The sequence below is a fragment of the Pelodiscus sinensis genome, chromosome 14 (genome assembly GCF_049634645.1).
Source record: "Pelodiscus sinensis isolate JC-2024 chromosome 14, ASM4963464v1, whole genome shotgun sequence".
Classification (NCBI taxonomy): domain Eukaryota; kingdom Metazoa; phylum Chordata; order Testudines; family Trionychidae; genus Pelodiscus; species Pelodiscus sinensis.
Genome location: NC_134724.1, coordinates 3,643,659 through 3,662,076, shown reverse-complemented (window position 1 = coordinate 3,662,076; position 18,418 = coordinate 3,643,659). Strand labels below are relative to the sequence as shown.

The window sequence follows — 18,418 nt, the reverse complement described above, 5'->3', positions numbered from 1 at the left end:
TCTCTGCTTGGTACAGATCCAGCATTCCCAGATCCGCAATAACTTTAGTGTAAACAGTAGGAATAGTATCTCTCCCATTTTGAGCCAGTGTGGTGCTGGCAAGAGGACTTTTAACCATGCTTTAACTGGTCCCAAGATGCTGGGTGAATACGCATGAAGTAATGGTTCACACTCAGCCTGGCTGATAGCCCATCAGCAAAGATCCCATGTGCAGCAGCTTTTCAGAAAAGCCCTGTGTACTTGGGCACTGTTAACGTTTTTAAGACTTTTGGCCACAATTTACCCTGTAATGCAGTAGCATGCTATGATCCATGGTGGTTGTCCAGATGGCTGCGACTTTCCCCACTAGCTGGGGGGCCGCAGTTCAGTGGTACATGAAGAAAAGCTCTCTTTTGTAAGGCTTCAGAATGGGAGGTCCTGTAGGCAATAAAACCAATAAAAGGATATTTCCTTCCCTCTGTAGTCCTAACCAACTTGTAGAAATCACTGCCACATTTGCAAGGCTAAGAGCTTAGTACATTTTTAAAAAAACAGAATCACCCTTAGTAACAGTATAGCATCTATAGTTACATTAGAAAGAATAAGTACTCAGGCTTTAAGTTAGAACATAAAGCAACCACTGACTGCCTAAGGCTAGGAAGAAGTGCATTGCCTCAAAACTGCCAAGTATAGTTAGTTTCAATTTGAAATGCCCTTCTCTGGTTTTCTTTGCAAGTAGCACCTTTCCCCTTAAGAATTCCCAGCCTGTTGTTAATTTAGTCATGTTGATTCCTGTAGTCCTCATGGTTTCTCAGGATTGGAGGTTTCCTAACAATGGTATTTAATCATTAATTTTGGTAATTTAATTTCTGATAATTTTACATCTGTAATAAGCTTGTGACCAGTTCAGGCACTGCTTTGCTTATTACACAGAATTCCAACCTGAATGGGACACAGAACAGCATTAGCATCTCTATGGACTATAAGGAAGTACATTTCAAGATGCATTTCAAGTAGATGGCAGAACAAGGAGCAATGGTCTCAAGTTGTGGTGGGAGAGGTCCAGATTGGATATTAGGAAAAACTGTTTTACTAGAAGGGTAGTGAAGCATTGGAATGGGTTACCTAGGGAAGTAGTGGAGTCTCCATCCCTAGAGGTATTTAAGTCTCGGCTTGACAAAGCCCTGGCCGGGTTGATTTAGATGGGATTGGTCCTGCCTAGAGCGGGGGGCTGGACTTGATGACCTTCTGGGGTCTCTTCCAGTTCTATGATTCTATAAGGGGATGGTTGGATGAAATAACATGATCTTGGTAACTAATTGACCATTCATTATCAGTTGGAAATAGGTCAATGGAGGGATGATAGGAGTTGCTATAGGGAACTTTCTGGGTGTCTGGCTGGTGAGTCTCGCCCACATGCTCAGGGTTTAGCTGATCGCCATATTTGGGGTCGGGAAGGAATTTTCCTCCAGGGTAGATTGGCAGAGGCCCTGGAGGTTTTTCGCCTTCCTCTGTAGCATTGGGCACAGATTACAGCTGAAGGACTCTCTGCATGTTGGGTCCTTCAAAGTATTTGAATGATTCAATATCTTTGATATAGGTGAGAGGATTATTCTAAGAGGGGTGGTTGAGATTCTGTGGCCTGCACTGTGCAGGGGGTCAGACTAGATGATCATAATGGTCCCTTCTGACCTTAAAGTCTATGAGTCATACCCTTCTGAAAAGGCCGAATCAACATATAACTTTAGGAGGATTTTCAAAGACTGGATAACAAATACTGCCAACCCTGAGCTCATAGGTAGCCCTGGGTTATGTTTAAAAGATATCATTCTGCATCTATGACAAGTGAACTCAATGCACACTCACCTGTTTTTAACTGAGATCTGCAAATCCCCAATTATGGATTGAAAGCACAAGGGGCAATTTCAGGTGGAAGCCAAGCAAGTGCTAGTCAAGAGATCCAAGCGTCTCCATTTATAGCCAGTGGTCAACGAAGAGGTGACTTTTTTCCCCCCTCTAAGTGAAAGTCACTCAAATTTTTAGAAGTACAAAGCTTGCATTTTTCAACTCTCTCATACAGAGAAGGGATGAGATTAAAATTAGTTCCACTGTTTCCATTTTACAAAATGTAATGGGTAATCCAGCAGTTCCACAACATTTTTCTGTAGTGTGGTTTGTGGTTTAATCGGGAGATTACATGCAGATGAATTAGCTTCTCTGGAATTTAGAAACAAGTTCAACAGCTACATCCCCAGCAGAGCAATGCTGAGACAGTGTTTCTGTATGATTTGCTTGCTAGACTGCAGTTTTGTCCTTTCTGGGAGAAGTGACATCACATGTTCTACTTGTGTTTACCTCCCCCGCTCCCATCTGCTCAGTTTTTCTCCACTGAAGTCAGCCAGCATCACATGACCAAGCAGTCCTCCATGGACCAGTAGGGTAAACTAGAAGCAGCAACACAGGAAATGTGTAGACTGATGGATTTCTGGAAATTTATCCCTGGATAGGCATGTCTTGTTTGGGGTGATAGTAGCTACCCCATATTAAAAGCTGATCATTGGTGTCTAATGGAAGCCCAAGTTTGCTTTGCTAAAACCCTCAGCTGAATTTTCCTGATTTCAGAGGTTTTGAGGGTGCAGGGATTGGAATGTTCCCCATCATCCAGTCTCGTGTTGGGGTTTTGTATTTATCATCACACCCACCCCTTTACAAACATCCTGGCTAAGGCTGCAGCACTGGAGTCTAAGTAACTTCTAATTTCCATTTTAACTACAGCGTTAATGCTTTTTTTTTTTTGGGGGGGGGGGGGGGGAGAGAAACTGTCTTGAATTATCCCAAAGTACTTTACTATTAATGGGCAAACCCCAGCAGCTATTTGACATCAGATAGCAATACTACCTACCTGCTTCAGGTCCCAGTTCAGCAAGGTACCTAACTTCAAGCGTCCCTCCAAAGTCAAGTGTGTAAGTAACTTGCTGCATTGGGGGTTGAATACCAATTTAAATTGCAAAGGGAATCTTTACAGTTAAATAGACTACTAAAGGGCCCAGACTGAAAGCTCAATGGAGCCCATGGGGTGCTGTTTGCCTAGGGTAAGCCATGTCATTACAGAACTTCTAACCTGGAATTAAAATGGATAATTACCATTGTTTGATAATTATTTCCAAACTGGGAGATGTATTTAAATAGCATTTTAATGTCCGTTTCCATGTTTGTAATGCTACAGTTCATAAATTTAAAAAAAAAAAACTAAAAAGATAGAGCAGCTTTTCATTTTGCTTTTCCACAAACACGTGTTTTATTTCTCAACTCTCTACTATAATGGTAAGAAATCTTGCAGCCAAAACCACTACCAAAGTTTATTAAAAAAAAAAAGTAGTACAATGCAATAAAATCTAAGAAAGGTTGACTTTATTTCCATCCTAGTTTCTATCCATAGCAGCTAGTTTCATTCAAATGAATTTGTTTAAAGTGCGTCAATTGATGGGATAGACATTTACAGCTCTCAGCTGTTTCCTTGCACTCCTCAATGTGCTAATATTGGGGCAAGGGGCAAGACCAGGAGCTAGACCACTAGTCCTGGGGTCGGCACCTATTGTGCTTCTTTCCCCAGACTCTGCTGGCGCTGCTGGGTAATGACTACTGTTCTAGAGTGCTGGCACTGTCCTGGTCACATACTGCCAATCATTAAAGATCTAGTCACCCCTACCTGCTTCAGCCCCCCAAATCTCCCACCCCTTTAGCAATAGTGGTTAGGCTGGGTTGGTGCTGGGGCTGCTGAGATTTTGCTAAGCCCTGGGAGGAGCTGGTTCTGGGCCCCCCACAAGGGGCAGGGCCTCAGGCAGAATGTGGAAGATGGGGGGGGGGTACCATCCCCCAGCCAGTTCTTCAGCTCCACCAGGGGCTCCGGAGGCAATTTCAGGGGCACAGGGTTCTGTCCATTGCTGGGAGCACTGTGTCCTTTTCAATCGCCAGGCCCCAGGGCGGCTGCTTCCTTTGCCTCCCCTCTCTCCATGCCCGTCAGCAGCCCTGGTTGGTGCATTCATTCCATGCCTTCCTTCGGTCCATACCTCTTACTGATGTGCATGGCTTCAGTTGCCAGCACTTTAAAAAAAAAAAGTGAAGATCTTATGACAATTGCCAGATGTACAGATTACATCTGGTTTATAGAGCATTCTAACACACCATGCTCTTCAGTGGATCTATATGACTCTGCTCTATTCCTTTGCCATGTGCCTCTCCCTCCCACGTGACTGAATATTTAGCAAGAAGGCATGAAAACAGAACTCCATGGTCTCCTCCTCCTCAAAGCTCTTTCCTCTTAGCCCAGAGGACAGAACGGCTTGAACTGGGTGAAATGGAAAAGAACGCAATAGGAGAGCAGTCTCAAAGCCATTCAGTTAGGTTTCCAACACTGTTGACTGGGAGGATCGCTCTGAAGAGAGAACAGTTCCTTCCTGCAGACTTTCACTTGAGATGCTTGCCTGAGTGTGTTGGAGACCTTACCAGGATTCCTGCAAACTCAGTCCAAGGAGAAACACAGAGCTGACAAAACACAGAGGACCATTCAGAAAGGACCATTTCACTACAGGTTGCAAGTCCTCAGAGCTGACCCACAACTACTATCAAAGTAGCATTAGTTGCTATTAATTATGGCTACACTACTTTTAGTTTAGATTTATGGCTTTGAGTGTTCCTGCAACCCTATAGTTTTATCTTCATTTGTCCTAATCCAGCTTCGAAAGAACAGCTCGTGTTCTGTGGATACAATAGACCATACTATCACGGGGTGCTCAAAACCTCAACTTTTCTGGAGTTCCACTGAAAGCAGAGGCTCAAGCATCCCTAAAATGTATTTAGACTGAGGCACAAATACCAGAAAAGTAAAAGCTTTGCATCTTTAAAAAAAAAAAAAAGATTATCTTGACACTGGCTATTTTCAGGCAGAGAAGGGTGTACACTTGGCACCTACGAGTTGTTGCACGTGATAAGCCAGAGGCACAGCCATGGTTCTTGCCCTGAATAATGGCAAGCCTGCTGGTTGCATCATCTAAAGTGGCTTTTCTCTTCTGCTGAAGTTATCATGGAATTTATGGGCCACTGTTTAAGGTAGGTCCCACTTCCTTTCACGGAATCCTTAGTGCTCTCTGAGGGGCAGTGGCTTGATGAGAAAAGCAGACTAAACTGGCAACTGGCTTTTTTCCTTGTCACCCATCTTCTTCCTTTCGGATTTCTTGTCTTCATAGTGATTATTCAACCGTGCCTTGTGTACTCAGACTCTAAATACAGTCTCAGTCTTCTGCTACCTGGACAACAGAAGGCAGAAGAGACACACACTCTGAAGACTAAGCATCTACAAGCAGCAGCAGTGGAACACTACGCTAAGTGCACACATTGTTCATCTACTGTACTTTTTCCTGCAGTTGATGCCACTACAAAACAATACTCCACCCACTTGCTGCTGGCTCTAATAAATACCAGTGACTAAGGCGGTGAGGCATTGTCATGTGACAATTTAGTGTTGCCGAGTGATGGCTTTTACTAGGAATTTAAGATAAAATTCACCGGTACTAGGCCTGTGCCTGTCCCCAGGTCACTTTTAATATTGATAGCAATCAGCAAACAGGCTTCATCTTGCAGCCTGTCCCACCATCTCACAATGGAGTGCTATTCAGCAGGGTTCTGTCCATGGCTGAAATGAGTCTGGTTCCTTTAACCCAGTAAATTAGCTCTAAAGCTACGCAAAAGCTTTAGACCAATCCAGGGCTGAAATCTTGAGTTTAGATTCAAGTACTGATTGGACAACCCCTTGAAAAAAAGGCAACCAAGGGTGAATTTTTTTAAAAGCAAAGGGCTCCATAAAAATGGTTATTTGGAAAAAAAATAAACTGGTTCGCTACAAAGGATAGAGACGGTGCACGCTGCCTTACGAGTATAGCCTGACAGAGAGAAGAGAGAGAGAGAATATAGGCAGGAGAACCAACACAATCTAATGCACTTTCAGGTGCTATGGAATGTGCTACTCTCCACAACAAGGAGAATCACTTAAATTTTCTAAGCAAACAAAGTCCAATGGCAGCTTCAGCAAAATGTGAGTTTGTGGATTGTAAGAAATGACCACCATTACTTTTGGAATATCACAGCAGGTCATCTACAGACAGCTACAGAGAACTTAGTTTTCTTCATCTGAGGAGAGGCCTTCAATCTCATCTCTGTCTCCTCCGATAGCCATCCAGAATGCTTTGGCCACCTGTGGACCAAAAGCAGTAAAACAAGATTAAGACACTTGAAACTTCTGCTACATGCTGACGAATGTAAAGTGCTGTACAGGTTGGACCTGGTCCAGTACCCTTGGGACTTGGCAAGTCCCACACAAGGGAGTTTAGTGGAGCAGCAGGGGACAACTCTGGCCCGTCTCCTGACAGACTGAGCCCTCCTGGGGTCTGTCAGCAGACCTGGCCGTGTTCTCTTCCTGGCTGCTGGGCTCTGCTGATGGCCTGGCCATGTAGCTCACTGCCCTCCCGTTTCCAGATCCACAGCCGGCTCCAGGGCCGTTGGGCTCCTGGCTCCACAGTCGCCAGGTTCCATTGCCCCTAGGCTCCTGGCTCTGCTCCCTGCCACCAGCCTCTTGGAGAATCTCTGCTCCAGCAACATCCATGGTCCTGCCAGACCAGAGAGGTTCGCCTGTTCTTAAATAGAGTAGCAAGTTATATTCAGTACTCCTAGCTGAAGTGTTATTGTCTTTGTCTAGAATGGACGTGACAATTCAGAGGGTTTAGGATTTCTGCAAGACAGAATCCATTGGTGACATTTGCCATCATTAAGACCTGACCTAGTTCCCACTGAAGTCAACGACCTTTTTCAATTGATTTTAATGGGAGCTGATTCAAGCCTTTAGCTGTTCTACTGAATTATTTCTGAAGTTCCGATAACTGTAACTCTCCCTCAACTTTAAAATTCCAGATTGTGTTTTCCTGGGAGATAAGTAGCAGGCCCAGTTGCAAGCCCACTGGCCAGATTAGCTCATTTGTATTCCGTGTGGAAGATATACTACATGTATAGATCTACAGCAGCAGATCTATTTTTCTAGTCATTTCTCACTTAAAATCCTCAAAGGCAGCTGCTATTCTGAAAGAACATTCAAAGCTGGAATCACATTTTTGAAGAATTTTAAGTTCTTGTTGCAGATCTCACCTTCTCGGCATGTAGTTTTCTCTGTTCGTGGGGCAATGTTGCTGCTTTGTCTGTAAGGAAAACAAGTGTAATGTTAAGGGGTAGCAGAGTTACTCAGAGAGCACGCGAATGCCAGCCTATTGCAGTGCACAGAGCTACTGGAGAATGAGAAAGGTAAGAGTAGAGACTTAAATTTCAAAAATTTACCTACATTGGAAATTCAGGAGTTCTAAGTACTTTGGATTTCTAAAGCTTCCTTAAATCTCAGGATTAGCATGAATTTCTAGGCTTTTTTTAATCAAATAATTCTTGTCATGGGTTTGTTTACAGACAATTGTGGAATATAAGACCATGATACAAAGCTAGTGTAGAATATTGGTTAGCTACTCCCAAGGGGTCTACTGTGGTGTTTTTAAAAATAAAGCACTATTTACCTACGATGAGATGTTCTACTAACAAGGGACTATTGGTTTCAAGGTAATACTAGTTACGGTGAAAGAGGAAGTACAAACGGTCAAAGTGTTCAACAAGATTTCCACCACTAGAACAGTAACTTTCCAGATGTTTGGATGGACACAGTGAAAGTCCCTGGTCTGCTAGCTGGCTTTTTGAATATTGACTTTTGGGTTACAGACAGTGTGCTCTTCATTTACAGATACGGTACCTTTCATTTCTTTCAGCTTTGAGAACAGTCTTTCAAAATTCTCCAAATCTCCTTCTCCTGTGGTAAGACTGGCTAGCTCTTGAATATCCATATCTAACAAGGGATCTGAAATAAGCATATTAAACGTTGATCTAAGCCGGGCTGTTCTGGCTGGCTTGCACATTAGAGTTTGATGAAAAATTGCTGGATGATATTAAAAAAATAATATATGGAGTACTAGTGAAAGTCTCCTGGCTCTCACTGCAATGTAATGAATAAAACATTTAAAATTTCCATTGGTTCAAGGCCTTAATTACTGTTACTCAGTTCTGACATGACACACATTACAAGGTGCTTTGAACTTTATCAGATTTTAAGAACATGGTTTAAAATGGCTATAAACATGTCAAAATTTAAGAGGTTTTCTTGCTGGTCATAACACTGTTGGCCTTAGAAATGGCTGGGGAGCATTACAAATTGAAGTGCTTGACTTAGGCAAAAACTAAGCAACACCATCAATCCCCAAAAAACTAGGATTTGGACAGTGCCCCTTAAACACTAAGCTGCAGGAAGGGGGCCACTCCAGCCCAGAGGGGCCTGCCACTAGAGGGGTGCGGGAGGGGACGCTCCAACTTGGCCTCAGCAGCCTCTGTCCGTGGCGGGCCCAGCCCAGCTGGAGCAGCACCATGGGTGGAGGGTGATCCAACTCGGCCAGAGCACCTGTTTAACTGGTTAACTGTTTAAACTGGATTTTAAATCCCTTCCACTAGGTTCCTGTCACTATCCAGTGTTGGGGTGCGCATATGTTTGCATATGCATCTTTCATCACGTGAAACTTTTTTCTAATAGGGAATACTAAATTCTTTGAGCTAATGGTAGGAAATATAGACTGACAGTAATGAAGGCTAAGATGTGTGTACTGTCCCTGAAGTGCTATTCTGCCACAAGCAAGCATGAAACAAAATTGCTTATCTGTAAATCTACTTCTCTGAAGTGTTTTTTTTTTTTTTTTAAACTCAATTCCCACTCTTGGTCTTATGCTTAAAAGTCCCAAGAGCAAGCAGCCAGTCAACATGGTATTTTTAGAGAAGTACTATTATGTAGTTTCTAACTGGAGACTTTTCCGATATTGGTTACTCTGCAGGCCAGAGAGCTAAGCCACAAAATAATTCAGATGTAATGAGTAATGGCTCTCTTCCCACAGTTTTCTTTGGGAATGTTCCTTTTTCGTACACATCATGTTTTGGTTTCTGCCTCACCCCACAAAGCTCATAAGAATTTTGTGTACTAAGCAACGGAAGAACTTACCTACAATGCTGTCAATCTGTAAGTTGTTTGGGCTAGCTGCATCATCTCTGCTGTCTATGTGAGATTCTGCTCTCTCCACGGCTGGTGGATGAGGCTGTCAGAGAAACTACCAGTTATTACTATAAACCGAGAAGAAACAACTCTTTCTCTCTGCTCCAGTTCAAACATTCAGGAAGCCAACAAGAGTTCAGAGAGTCAGACGTTGATGACAGTCTGAGCGTTTAGGATAAGCATTCTTGATCTTCTCAATCATATTAACAATCTCTCAGCTGAGTGAAAGACAAAGCTACAGATCAAATACAGCTGTGGAGTAGTAATACAGAATTCAGTTCCTTGGTGTTTTCCCTTGGAAGCTTAGCCTTTTAAAGCAAGTATTTTATATCCATCTTAAATGCAAGCTTTTGAAGATTAAGCCCCTATCTTGCGTATCTTTACTGATCTAGAGTGCTGTGTAGAACTGTGGATGTACACATTGCTACCATGGTATACATCTTCCTAAGCTACTATGGTCCTGCAGACAAATGACTTAGGGCCTTTGGAGGGGCGGGGAAGGGCTCTCAAGCCATAGCTCTAATCTGGCACAAACGCTACTCAGCCATTAATGAAAAAAAAAATCCAGCTTCTTGACTGGAGCTTTGTATAACTTTTCCTTGGCTTCAGCTCACTGTCTGAGGGAAAGCATTTACACAAATGTCCAAGAGCCTGTGATCAACATCCACACTGAAAACTCAACCAAGCTTCACCAGGGAAAGTTACAGCGCTCCAAGGAATTGTGAGGACAGCTGTGGAGTTACCAACAGGCACTCACCTTCCAAGTATTCTTGAGAATAATGAAAGTTGCAAGTATTCAGACCCTGTGGGGTATTTCCTTTCACATTGCATTTAGAAAGGACACAGTGAGGAGAGGAAAATGAAGGTAGAAGACAAAGGAGGGAACCACATTGTGAGAGGGGAGGGAGGGCAGAGAAAGTGAGAAATAAGAATTACTGTTTACTTTTGTATCTTGGTTCTCTTCCGTCTCAATGCTGCAGTTTGCGCCTGCTAGCGTGCTGAGTAGGCCAAAGCCTTGACTCCTGTCTGAAAAAAGGGAGCTGTTAGTTTAGTAGAAAACGCAACATCATCCCCAAAGAGCTGCAGTTCACCAGGTAGGATGAAGTCCATCATAGGGAATAGCAGGAGCAGTATATAAATCATGATATAAACCTCTGCCTGTATAGTTTAAAATATTAAACAAATACCTACAATATGTGGATTTAAAATAAGGCTAGTACCTAACCCAACCATCTCCCTGATCCTGCAAACACTTATACACATGGGCTGTGTCTAAACTGGCCTCTTTTCCGGAAAAACTTGCCAGCTGTCTACACTGGCTGCTTGAATTTCCGCAAAAGCACTGACGATCTCATGTAAGCTTGTCAGTGCTTTTGCGGAAATACTATGCTGCTCCCGTTCGGGCAAAAGTTTTTTTCCGAAAAACTTTTGCGCAAAAGGGCCAGTGTAGACAGCAGAGAAGTGTTTTCTGCAAAAAAGCCCCGATCGCGAAAATGGCGATCGGGGCTTTTTTGTGGAAAAGCGTGTCTAGATTGGCAGGACGCTTTTTCACAAAAAAGTGCTTTTGCGGAAAAGCGTCCTGCCAATCTAGACGTGCTTTTCCGAAAATGCTTTTAATGGAAAACTTTTCCGTTAGAAGCATTTCTGGAAAATCATGCCAGTGTAGACGTAGCCATGCTTTACTTCATGCATGTGAGTAATCCTCGTATTAGTCGGACTGGGTCCTAAAACACTGACATGGTAGCATAATTTTTTAAGTGTTAAAATCAGGGACAAGGACTGTGGGAGGGATTAAAAAGCAAGAGTGTGCTTGGACATGATAGGCCCCGACGATTATTTAGAGAGCAATGCTGATTGGCACTTGGATTCCATCAGCCATTCCTCCCCCTAGTCCAACCGAAACTGTTGGTTTTATTTTCAAAAATGCAGCAGGAGAGTACACACGTGTGGTTAACAAGGGGGTGGAGTTTGTTTCATGTACTGCAGGCAGCATCGGTGGGTGTGAATGTTTGTATTCAGCAAAGGAAATACAAAAAAAAGCCTGTTTATAGATAGCTCTGTTCTCTAAATCTGTGACCCTTTAATGTCATGAACAATAGTTGAAATAATGAATGCAGGATTAATGTAAGGGTCCATCAGGAACAGGACAATGTTTACTCAGACTGCATGATGCTCCATTTCTATGACCATACTGTGTATTTTAAAAAAAATTTTAAATCCCAAGACAGAAACATGGAGCTAGAACTAATTCATTAACCTCTCATCTTTGTCTAGCGTGAGGGGTTTGAAAACTGCTATGTATGACTAAGAGAGAAATCTAACAAGCAACATTTAATGTTGTGACACGTTTTGCAAGGCTGGCACGGACATGGAGGTATTTACACTTATTTGCATACTGTATATGATGGGCTCAGAGGACTTAAAGTATTTTTTTAATAGAGGATTTAGTCAACCAAAAAGTTCAAAGTCTATAACATGCTCTGCTTATACTTCAAAGCACAAGAATTCATGTCAGGAAAAAAATTACTTTAAAAGAAATCTGTTCTACATTAACATTGCACTAATGACAAACTTTAGACCCCATGTTGGATGATGTAATTTTTTTTTTTTTTAAAAAACACACATTCCAATTCAATGTGTAGTTTATACAAGATTACTTTTTTCACCAAAACCATCAGTTATCTGGACAATTTGTAAAAATCCCTCAGTAATTTCAAAGAACTCCTTTTCTGTTTACTAAAGTTTGTCACAGAGGGGTTGGTTTGAGTGAGTGATTTTTTGTTCTAAAGCAGCATTAGCCTTTTACCGGGTATTTGTTTGAACTGGCTCTGCTGTATACAGTTTTATTGATGAAACAGGCTACTTGCCAGAGGCTTGGGGAAGAAGTGAATCAGTCGGACTGAACTGGCTTAAAACCTTCAGAGGCAAGAAGTGTGAAAGCATCTGAAGTATGCCAAGTAAATTAGCATGAGGTGAAGTGATAATATATTGGAACCCCCATCCCAATCTAGAATCCCTGAAAAAGTTTCTATAGGCTATGCAAAAGCTGAAAGGGGAAGTTTTCTCCTGAGCAAGGAGATTGAGGCGGCGCCCCTGTATTTGTTGCCCCTAGAGGGGGCCAGCCCCCTCTCATAGAGCTGCCTGCTGCAGGCCAGGGATGAAGTAGGGAGATGCCCCCCCTTAGCAGCTACTGTCTCCCCCCCACACACTTCGCTTGCCCAAGTGCAGCTCTAGCAATCCACACGCGCTCCACAGACACTGGTTCCATCCTCTCCCAGGCTGGTCAGACAACCTGCTCCAGCCCCCTCCCTTCTGGACTGACACTCTGCCCAATCAGGGCCCAGCCCCCATCTGGCCACAGCATCCTTTCCCAGGCAGGCCCCGTGGCCCAGCCCCTTCTTGCTGCAGCAGAGGTAGGAGGGGAGGCTGCTATCCAGCTGCCATGGACAGATGGGAGCAGCACGCAGGGGGCGTAGCCCTCTAGTTTTATTGGCTGTCAAAATGATTATATCTTCTGGTACAGCACAGGAACGGGGTGAAGCATTGTACAGAATTCTTCCAAGTGATCACTACATCCCTCCCTGAGCAATGGCTGGCATAACTTACGGTTCCATTAGGTTAGCAGCAGCAGATTCTTTGCAGCATCACAAGTGCCAAAGTAAAAAGCAAAGTTTGCAACAGCTGGGAGATGCAAGCTGGCTGTGTCCCCAGCATTGTTTTTAGCAGCCCACTTGCTTACTTTGCAGCCGGGATAGGTTTGATCTATTGAAACACACTTTCCCCACATCCACCCACCCATTGTGGCTTTTCCAAATGCAGATTTATTCACTTTACACCTTTGACTGCCTCCCTGGGACTCTACCCACTCATCCAGCTCCTCAAGTGCAGCAGGGACACTACGCTGTTCAGTGGCTTTTAAACTGCTTTCGCCTCCATTTCCAGATGCAAGATTTGCCCCCAAAATTCTCTGGTTGGAGAGGAGTCAAGTCTACACTGGCCCCTTAGAGCTCTCCCCCAGCACGTGTGCTGTGGTTACACTTTCCATTAAAGTGCTGCTGCGGCTGCGCTTTAATACGGTCTGTGTAGCCAAAGCCTCAGAACAGGTAATATTTTGTCCTGGCTCAGAGCAGTAAACTGACAATCCTTGTCGTTTTGTGAAGGGGAGCTAACAATGCCTGCTTGGTTCCACTGGAAGTTGGCACTCAGTGTTTCTTAAAACAGGACTTCCACACTTCACTGCCTTGGGCAGAAAAGGGGTTAACGCCCTGCAAAGAAGGGAGAAAACTAGTCAGCCCCATGCCAGAGAACCTGCTCAGTCTCTCCCTGGCCCTTGAAGAAAAGGAACTGCTTTATTTATATGGCCAAGAGTTACGTTTGCCTCTCCTAATCCAAGGAGGGGACTGACCTATCTGACTCCCAAGACCAAAAGGACTTGCTTTCTCCCTGCCAAAGCTGCACAGCCTCGGAGGAAAGCCTATTTATTTTCCTGTCATTTTGCACTTCCCTTCACCCAAGTGTGTCAAGCTGGCTGCACTTCATCACCGGCACGCCATTCACAGCTGCCAGGCACAAAATAGGTATTTCAGATCCATACGGTCCAATGATTACAATTCAGCCATGTTGTACCAAAATGCTCACTGTGCTCCATCATCTCACTGGATAAGAGCGCCTGATTTCTGAGATGGGTGTGGAAGCAGCAAACGTTCTTAGTGGAGAGAGAGAAAAGGAGGTCCCCGTAGACTCTCTCAGTTAAAACTGACTTCAAAAAACCCTTTGAAATATTGGAGAAACAAAGGCCTGGATATATTCCAACTGTTAATCTTTTCATATATTCATTCTGTGTAATGGACTCTGAGTAGCTTTAATCTCCTAATTATTTAAAATGCATTTCTTACAAATGTAAAACAGCTGAATCATCTGCATTTAAATTGAAGCAACTACATACAATAGGTATTTGCAATCTAGTTCCAATAGCCACTCCTTGTTTAGAAGTTACGTTAGAAGAAATCATTATTACGTAATCATCCAATCATTTCCTGTAAAAACCCTCACACAAACAAAGGCAAGAAGCAAGGCCAGGCAGCCAGTGACTTGTGAGGGGTCAGCCAGGAGAGAAGCAAATGTTTTACTTCTGCTACAGCCAGTTTTTAGGCTGAGGAGGAAGAGCTGACAACAGAAGATTGCCACAGGTTGCACAATGTTTTATTTAGGCAAACAGGGCTCTGTTCTCTTTGAAAGTATACTCAAAAGCAGAAAGAGTGTCCAAACGTAGTTCATTTCCTGACAATCAATGCTACATGGCTACTGCATGGTGGAAGTCTTTAAATCTGGATTCTCAAGAAGTCTGACCTTTACAAAATACACTAGTGATGTATGGGAACTTCCGCTCCATGTAGAATTCAGCATATGACTGAGTCCTGCTCTTCGGTAATACAACATCTGTCAAATGCAGGATGTAAAGCCAGGAAACAAGCTGTCAAAATAAGTCTGTCATCCACTCTAATGAAATGATTTACGCAATCTCAGGATGGCTGTTGGTTTTACTGCGCTTACAGCTCTATAAAGTTGAAACCTTTTTTGAAATCTCATTCTGACTTAATACAACAGTCACCAGGTTAATTTAAAACCAATTTCCAGTTTAGTACTTAGTCATGTTCTACTGGAAGAAAAGGTAGTCAGTGATAGGAACTAGTAAAGACCAAAGACCTTTTAATGCTCAGCCGCTGTGGGGCGCACGGGAGGAAGGATGGGGGAGAATGAGCCCAAGTCCTAGAGAAATGTGCTAGAGCAGAGGTGACTTAAACAGGAGTAGGCTAACTTGGTGCCCCCCCACAGCCTTCTTGAGTCCAAGGCACAGGATGTATTGTGTCTAGAGAATGGTTTACCAGTAGCTGAGACAGTAGAAATCTAGGGTATAAATATCGGATTTTAAATATACCCTAGGGTAGTGCTATTTTATTCTCCTACTTTGGAGAGTACTTGGGGAGAGGCCAATATTCAGTTCCATGAAGTCAGACACACAGAACAAATTCCTCAGCAGACCAAGTCTCCTCCTATAACCAAGGGGTAGCCGCTCTTTTAAACTGTTAAGAGCTGCTCTGTGGCTCAGTGTGAGGCAATATAAACCAGGTAGGGAAGTGCACTGAACTAGAGGTAGCGTCATGACAAGTTTTAGAGTCAGAACTGACCTCAGGCAGGCCGCCTCCCTCCCAGAGCTTTCATGTCATTTGATCATGAAGCATCTCTTACCGAAGACAAACACTAGAATGCTTGAATGCAAGCAGTTCTGAGTACTGAGGGAATGCTGGGAGATGAAGTGGGATTTAAGGCACAGAACCTCAGAATTTACCTTTAGGGCACGACACCCTAAAGAAATTGCTGGACAGCCAGCCCCCCATAAGCACTCAGGACCAGCTTGGTTTTTATGTACCGTTTAGAAAGGATTGATCTGGTACAGGTTGAACCTCTCTAGTCTGGCACCCTTGGGACCTGACTGGTGCCGGATCATGGGAGGTCAGTATTGTATAGTAGCGTTACCAACCTTTCCATTGCTTACTGGGCTCTTTAGGGGCAAGTTAGAGCTAAAGAACAGCACAGAACACAGAGCCAGGACTGGTGGCTGCAAACAAGCTTTATGGGACCACAGGAAACTTGGCCACACTCATGATAAGTGAACAGTTGGCTAACTAAAATCATGTTGGATCATGGATGTTGCCGGACCAGAGAGTCTCCGACGAGAGAGGTTCAACCTATACTTTAAAAGGCTGCTGAACTTAAACTCTAGCTATAGGTCCTGAAAACGAGTGGCATTAACCCAGCCAGAACACCACCAGGAATAGCCTTGGCTACATACCACTCTTCATGACGACATTGGACCAGACATTGGCATTCAAGGCTTGTACGATGCGGCTCACCCCCGTGGTCTCTGGAAAGTCATCTGAACAAAGACAACAAGACCCATGTAATTTCTATCAATGCTGTTCTGAACCATAACATTCTTGATAGCAGAAAACTAACTTTGAAGAAAAGTCACCTGGTGCATCAGCAGCACAAATGGAACAGAGACCAGACCACATTCCAGATTCCAATTACACAGCTTGCAAACCAACCTGATAAGACCTGATGACCACTACCACTGACAGGGTCAAGGCAGGTCAGAAAACATCCCAACCGTCTCCAGGTTGGGTCAGAGAGGCTCTGAACACTTCCACCTGCTCATGGGAGTGTTGTGATGACATCTGCAGGCTCTCTTCCTGCCCACCACAGTATTGAGAGGTGTGTGCTGGGACCTGTTGGCAAACTCACTCTGCAACACACCCAGCGCAGCAAGGTGGAAGCTGGTAGGAGTAGAGACACAGCAGCTGCTTACATACTGAACCACTGAATAGGATCAGCCATGAGTGTAAGTGCTGGTACTATGCTATTGAGCAGACAGATACTGAAAGGGAAGGGATATACAAAGTAATGTGACACAGGGAAATCATTTCCCTCTTTCATACCCTACAATTTTTGCTAGGTTTTTACATTTTTTAACTGATTGCTCTAGGTCTTCCATGGGTCTAAGCAGCATTGTTCTCTCAGCCTTAAAATGAAGGGTTTGAAATGCTGAATATTTAACAGACAGCCCCCTTGCATGTATCAGACATTTGAATTACAGGTGATACCAAGTCAAACACTAAGAACTGAAATTATGTCCCCTCGAGGTGAAGCAGGTGTCAGAGTATTGCTGTCAAAATTCTGCTCTTGATGGAAAAACTCCTAAACCAGACAAGTCTGGGATTTTTAATGTAAGAAGCAATCCATTCCTCATCCCTCCAATAATCTGACCTTTATACACCTTAACACAGCCAAAAAGGAGGCAAACGCCATTTTCCCTTTGCAGGTCACTCTTAAGTAGACCATAGAAGAGGGCAAAGATGTTTGGCCAGCTGACCAGTTCCTGTTCATAAAGTGTCCATTCTCTACTATTTAAAAGATCTAGGAGACAAAAAGTCTGATTAAATTTTCATTAATTGGAAGACGATTACAGGGAAAGCCTACAATTGTGTCTCTCTGGAAACTCACTCCAATTGCTCCTTAAGTTACTATAATCTGACAGCTATTTTTATTATTTCAGTTTTCTTACAGTGTGCATCTGACAGCACTTTATGTATAGTCAGTTTCACCATTTCCTTGGATTAGTCAGTTTCCCCTGTTTGTGGAGGTCTCTCACAAAGCAAAAGGGAAGAGAAAAACATTTTAAGACAGGAAAATATGACTGCAAAAAAAAAATTCACGAACATCAGTGGGATGACTCATGCACAGGTCTAGTAAGTGACGTTACCTTTAATGCCTTTTAAAAATAGCTTTCAAGGTGACAGTGATCCTTAGGTTTAAAATATAAACAAAAAGCCAAAGAGCAAGGTCTCTCAGGAGACAAAGCTTCAGAGTGACTGTCACAAGGCTGAATTAATAGTTTCTGCTTTTATTACACAAAATAGCAGACAGTGTAGTGACACTGAGAGCTACAAGTCAGCTGTAGCAGCTCCTTTGGTAATTTTGAGCAGATCTTGGCACTATTTCTGTGCTGCATCCATTTTATGTTCCTGGGTAAGCATTTCATGTAACAGGTTTATAGGGGAAACAAGTTACTCACTAGAATGCATGTCTTTCAATGTATGAATCAGTGATATGTTAATGTGAGAAAGGTACGAGAGTTAATGTATCACCACTCAAAAGCTAACATCCTGGCTGATAAGTAATATTACTTAACATATTTGAATCACTTTTAAAAGAAAGTATGTTTAAAAGAAATTTCCATAAAAAAAAAAAAAGCATTAGTAACTTGTACTACAAAGTTTACAACTCTACCCTGAAAAGTGATTCAAAATGATACTGTGTGGTTTCATACTTGTCTCCCAGTAACTTTTGTTTGCAGGTCAAAACAAGCTCTTTTCCCTGTCATGCCTGCAAACTCAAACTGATCTAAGAGACAAGTTGGGTTCTTTCCTTCTTGTATAGCGCCAGTAATGAAGGGCCAATGAAATATGGAACCTTGTAACTATCTGCACAGAGATTCTTCAGGTAAAATTAACCTCTCCTTGACAGTTGTGCATTTCCATCGCATTCCATGTATTTGAACTGACAAGTATTACTGAATAACTATGATGTTTGAGAACGTAGCTGATTGTGTGGGCTCTACAGGGGTAACTGAAACAGTAAACACTTGCCTCTTCTCTACACACAGGAGAGCTGCCTGTGGAGGTGCCAGAACACAACCACAAG

The 18,418-nt window shown here is 43.2% G+C and overlaps 1 protein-coding gene across 3 annotated transcripts in view; it reads right to left on the bottom strand.

Annotated features, from left to right (window-relative positions):
- Positions 1-3,324: 3,324 nt before the first annotated feature.
- The window catches only part of AAGAB (alpha and gamma adaptin binding protein), a 33,755-nt gene continuing 18,661 nt past the window's right edge, over positions 3,325-18,418 (bottom strand). For 2 of the 3 annotated variants that reach the window (XM_075896866.1, XM_075896868.1), the window contains exons 5-10: positions 16,008-16,091; positions 10,098-10,180; positions 9,104-9,197; positions 7,817-7,921; positions 7,174-7,223; positions 3,325-6,229 (exon numbers count right to left, since the gene is read on the bottom strand). In XM_075896866.1, coding sequence (XP_075752981.1) covers positions 6,152-6,229; positions 7,174-7,223; positions 7,817-7,921; positions 9,104-9,197; positions 10,098-10,180; positions 16,008-16,091 — 494 coding nt within the window. In that variant the 3' untranslated portion in view covers positions 3,325-6,151. The remainder of the gene's footprint in view (positions 6,230-7,173; positions 7,224-7,816; positions 7,922-9,103; positions 9,198-10,097; positions 10,181-16,007; positions 16,092-18,418) is intronic. The other variant, XM_075896867.1, reaches the window with a different exon arrangement.